This window comes from Scleropages formosus, chromosome 9, assembly GCF_900964775.1.
Source record: "Scleropages formosus chromosome 9, fSclFor1.1, whole genome shotgun sequence".
NCBI lineage: Eukaryota > Metazoa > Chordata > Actinopteri > Osteoglossiformes > Osteoglossidae > Scleropages > Scleropages formosus.
In genome coordinates, this window is record NC_041814.1 from 29529270 (window position 1) to 29533765 (window position 4496).

The 4496-nt window shown below is 46.6% G+C and overlaps 1 protein-coding gene across 1 annotated transcript; it reads left to right on the plus strand.

The window, feature by feature from the left end:
* The first annotated feature begins 952 nt into the window (after positions 1-952).
* LOC114911323 (zona pellucida sperm-binding protein 3-like) lies at positions 953-4166 on the plus strand. The gene is made up of 8 exons (XM_029255124.1): positions 953-1628; positions 1708-1823; positions 1991-2094; positions 2169-2346; positions 3384-3501; positions 3608-3699; positions 3769-3848; positions 3923-4166. The coding sequence occupies exons 1-8, from the start codon at positions 972-974 to the stop codon at positions 3973-3975; spliced, it is 1398 nt and encodes a 465-aa protein (XP_029110957.1). The 5' UTR covers positions 953-971; the 3' UTR covers positions 3976-4166.
* The last annotated feature ends 330 nt before the right edge of the window (positions 4167-4496 follow it).

The window sequence follows — 4496 nt, forward strand, 5'->3', positions numbered from 1 at the left end:
TATCAGCTGCCCCCTGCAAAATCAACAACATTACTGCTTAAAGATTAACTAAATGCCTGGCTTTGTATATGCTTAGGGGGAAGGGGATGCTGCAAGTGTGTATTACAGTGGCACTTAAGTCATGGTTAACTTTACATGTCAATTGACAACTGTTCTTGGATGGCAATTTCAGTTCAGCTCTCCTATGTGGATAGGACATTTCTAGACAAACGTCCTACTGCAGCAACATATGAAGGGGGGTGGGGGTGCTGTTTCATTCCCACTTCACTGCTTAGAGAAACAAGTTTGATAAGCAAATTCATCTCTAGAGGCTACATCTCAGCAGTACCCAACGTCTAGGTCAGTGTGCTCCTCAAAACTTTTACTGCTACACTTGCAAAGCCAATGGTCTTCCCCCACCCCATGTATGCAATTGGTTCCGGAAAAAGCCCTTCAGAAATTGATCCATCCTTTATGAGATCTAAGCTATTGCCATTGACTTGACTAAAACCTATGTTGACAACTGCTTGCTATAGTCATTACACTACACTACTACATTAGGCTGCTTATGTAATGGACAGGGTCCCTGGAAAGACTCCATTCAGCTACCCCAAACAGTTCTCCAATCAGAATGCAGCCACCAGCAATACGGTCACTGAAGAAGACTTTTCTCTTTGACTCCAAATCTGGTTCATCAAGGAGAATCTTCTCTCCTGTACAGATGACTGGTAGCTTTGAGAGCTCCCAACATGTATGATCTGAGAGACATCCTGGACATTTAATGTCCTTGAACAATGGAGACCTAAACAGGCAACTGAAGGCGATTAAAAATCAGTAAGTGAAACAATTGGGTAACGCTTCAGGGATGGAACAAAATTGGTCAAATTGTAAGATGGTTCAGCTGTTGGAAAAACAACAGCTGTTCTGTTTGGTATAAAATTGGCTGGAAGAGCACTTACTTTCATGATTCTTTGGTTACTAACACTAGCGCAATGGCTTCTTTGCAGTGGCTTGTGGGCCTCGCTTTGTTGGGTTGTTTGTGTAATGGCCAGGTTTCCCAGCAGGGCAGTTTTCCCCAGCTGTCAAGTCAGGAGTCTTTGCTACAGACAGCCCACCGAGCTGCCCAGGGACAGTCCTCTCTGTTGGCAAGTGGGGTTCCTCAAAGGTACCCTTTTCCCCAGCAACCCCAAGGAGTGTCTTCTCCTCAGTTCTCTTCAATGAGGCCAGTGCAGTTGGATCCCCTGGTACAGAATTCTAACCTTGTTGAGCCAGTGTTTGAGTTGCCTTACAGCCAGCCTTCTGTCCAGGTTGAATCAGTAAGGCCAGTGTTGCCAGCTCACTACAGGCAGGCTTCTGCAGTTCTCCCGGTTCACGGAGGGCAGTCCTCGGCACCAGCTTCCCTGGTGCAACCAGCAGCCCAGGTTCCACTTTCTGTGAAATCCCAGTTTCTGGCTCAACCTTCTGCAGTGAAGGTTGAATGCAGGGAAGACTCGGTTTTGGTGGAGGTACAGCAGGACATGCTGAGTAATGGCCAGATGATCCAGCCATCAGAAATTACCCTTGGAGGCTGTGTGCCAGTTGGACAGGATCCTTCCAGAGGGGTTCTGCTGTTCGTGTCAGAGCTACATGGCTGTGGAAGTACGCTGACGGTATGGGACCTCCTGAATTCTACCGTACCTGTTGCAAGGAGTTGACATTGGGTAGATGAGCCTCCTCTTCTCTATGCAGGTGACTGATTCCCTGATCTACACTTTCACGTTGGTGTATGTGCCCGAAGGACTCGGTTCCACCCCTATTGTGCGGTCTCATGGTGCAGTGATTAATGTTGAGTGCCATTACTTGAGGTGAGTCAGGAGTCTGGTCTAATTCTGTAATGAGAACTGGAGGAAGATATTCCTGATATATAGCCGAACTTGGTTACAATGAGTAACTACACCTGGGCAACTCCATCCATAAGGAATAATGTAGGACTTGCTCTACCCTGCTATTAGCTACTCCTTCCTATTTGCAGGAGGCTCAATGTGAGCAGCAATGCTGTGATGCCAACATGGGTACCCTACTCTGCCGCTATGTCTGCTGAGGAGCGTTTGATGTTTTCACTCCAGCTCATGACTGGTGGGTAAAATGCTCCAACTTACTTCAATTGGAGTCTTTGTGTGTGTCTTAAGGGCTCCTGTCCTTTTCTCTAGATAACTGGGAACTTGAGAGGGCTTCAAACATCTACTTTCTGGGAGATGTCCTGAACATCGAGGCTTCTGTAGTTGTGGCCAACCATCAGCCTCTGCGGGTGTTTGTGGATAGCTGTGTGGCCACCTTGGAACCTGATGTGACGTCTGTCCCTAGATATGCCTTTGTGGGGAATTATGGGTGAGTACTTGCATGCAAGTATGACTTCTCCAATGCTGTCATTTCCCTCTCTGTATTGGCTGTAGCCTGAAATAGGGGTTGGATGTAATGATGCATTCCTCTTGTTGACGAGGGAATGATTACCCTTGTATCCTGAAGGAATTGCAAAACGGAAGCAAGTTGCGCATGACAGGAACACCGAGAGCTTGTGTATATACCTCAAGCAGGGAAATGTTCTTTCACTGTTGTGGTATCGGTCTATCTAATGCTTATCTAGCGGCTACCTTGCATGCAGAGGGCGTGAGGCCATCCTTGGCTGGAGACAACTTGGTTCACAGGGCTGTCTAAAGTTATGGCCAAGAGCATACCTGTGGCATGCTGCAGAGCATGTGGCTGCCATACTGTTGAAGGTTTCCCCTCATGTTTCAAACACTTACTAGTCATTCCCACACTACATGGGACATCTGATAGTGTGGTGACCAAAACTGTGTGTTACTTATGGATGCAAAGGTTTTAATTCAACCTCTGCCCATAATGCCCTTGAGCAAGACACTTGGGCCCCCAAAAAAAAATGGCTCTAGTAAAATCACTTGGCTATACAGAGGGGTCAGTGATATATGTAGGCTGAGAAGGTGCTTTATGCTGAAAGGAATCAGCTTAATGTCATGGTGGTGCGAGAATGCTGATACTGACCCAATTGACATGGGTTCCACATGAACTTTCAGTTTCAAAGAGGCTGGTGTTCTTGGCAACCTGCTGCTTTTTCTATCTCTATGTGAAGACTACGCTTGTGCAGGTCCAGAGCAATAATGCTGGAACAAAAAAAAAGACACCAGAAGCAGGACATGTCACTGTAGAGGGGGAAACCCCTCTAGTATAGGGAGCTTAGTGAACATGTGTGGCTGTACCACCTACTGTATTATGATCAGTGAAGCACTTTGCATGCTAAAATGGCTATTGAATTTATTGCCCCCCCCCCCATTAGTCCCTGCTGTTACAGAGACTGCATGTACTCTGGTCATATGACAAACCTGTCCATAATCTGCAAACATCGTCAGGTGCCTGACTGATGCCAAGGTGACTGGATCCCGCTCCCAGTTCCTCCCCAGGAAGCAGATCAACAAGCTCCAAATGCAACTGGATGCCTTCAGGTTCTCGCAGGAGACCAGGAGCTCTGTAAGTGCATATCAGTCTTCACTGACTGAACTTGAAGCAGGCTCAACATATTTCATCTCGGAGTGTTTATGGAACTTGTCATGCAGTCCAGCCTTTCTTCCCCCAGATCTACATCACGTGCGTTCTGAAAGCAACCATGGCTTCCAAAAGGGCCGACCCCCAGCACAAGGCTTGCTCGTATTCCGTGTCCGCAAATAGGTTCGTTCAGTTGAATGGCTACTGTCATGTTGTTGATGCTACGGAACTTCAGTGGTCTCTTGTTCATAGGTGGGGATCTGCAGATGGTGATGACCAAGTATGTGGCTGTTGTGACTCATCCTGTAATGTGAAGGGAAGAAATGTAGCAGGTAAGACCAGTTGTGATGATTGATTGATGATTCATTTATTTGAATTTGGGGCTAAATAATCCTTTCCTTTCCAGACTTCAAAGGAGAAGCTGTTGCTGGACCCATCGTTATTCGGGATCACTATTAGCCATGCCATGAGGATGGCTGCTTTTGAGGGGAAACTGCACCATGATGCTGCTTGTACACTGCAGAGCTGTTGCAACATCTCAAAGGATCTGTCTTCACTGCCTGAACTCAAGGCTCATGCAGTTCTGTGAAGTTGACTTTGCCTCTTTGTGCTGATGGCAAAACTGAATTCAGAATAAATCTTAACAAAAATCAGCTTGAGTCGACTTTGTTCTGAAGTTGATTCCCTGCCGCTTTGTTTCTTTGTATTGACTGGCAAGATGCATTCCTCAAAATGCAGCACTGCTGGTATCGTAGTCCCCAAAAGCTACTGCCTTCAGACCTAAAGGTCACAGGTTCAAGTCCCACCTCTGGCTTGAATACCCTTCAAAGTACTTTCCCTAAACTGCTCCAGTAAAATTAGCTGGCTGTAGACTTTTTCTCTTTTTGTTCTCTCCAAAGCACCAATTCATTCTCCTTGGTCTTCAGTGAGGGACTTTCATTGTACCATGTTGAAAGTGACCTGACCACCTCTCCATGAGG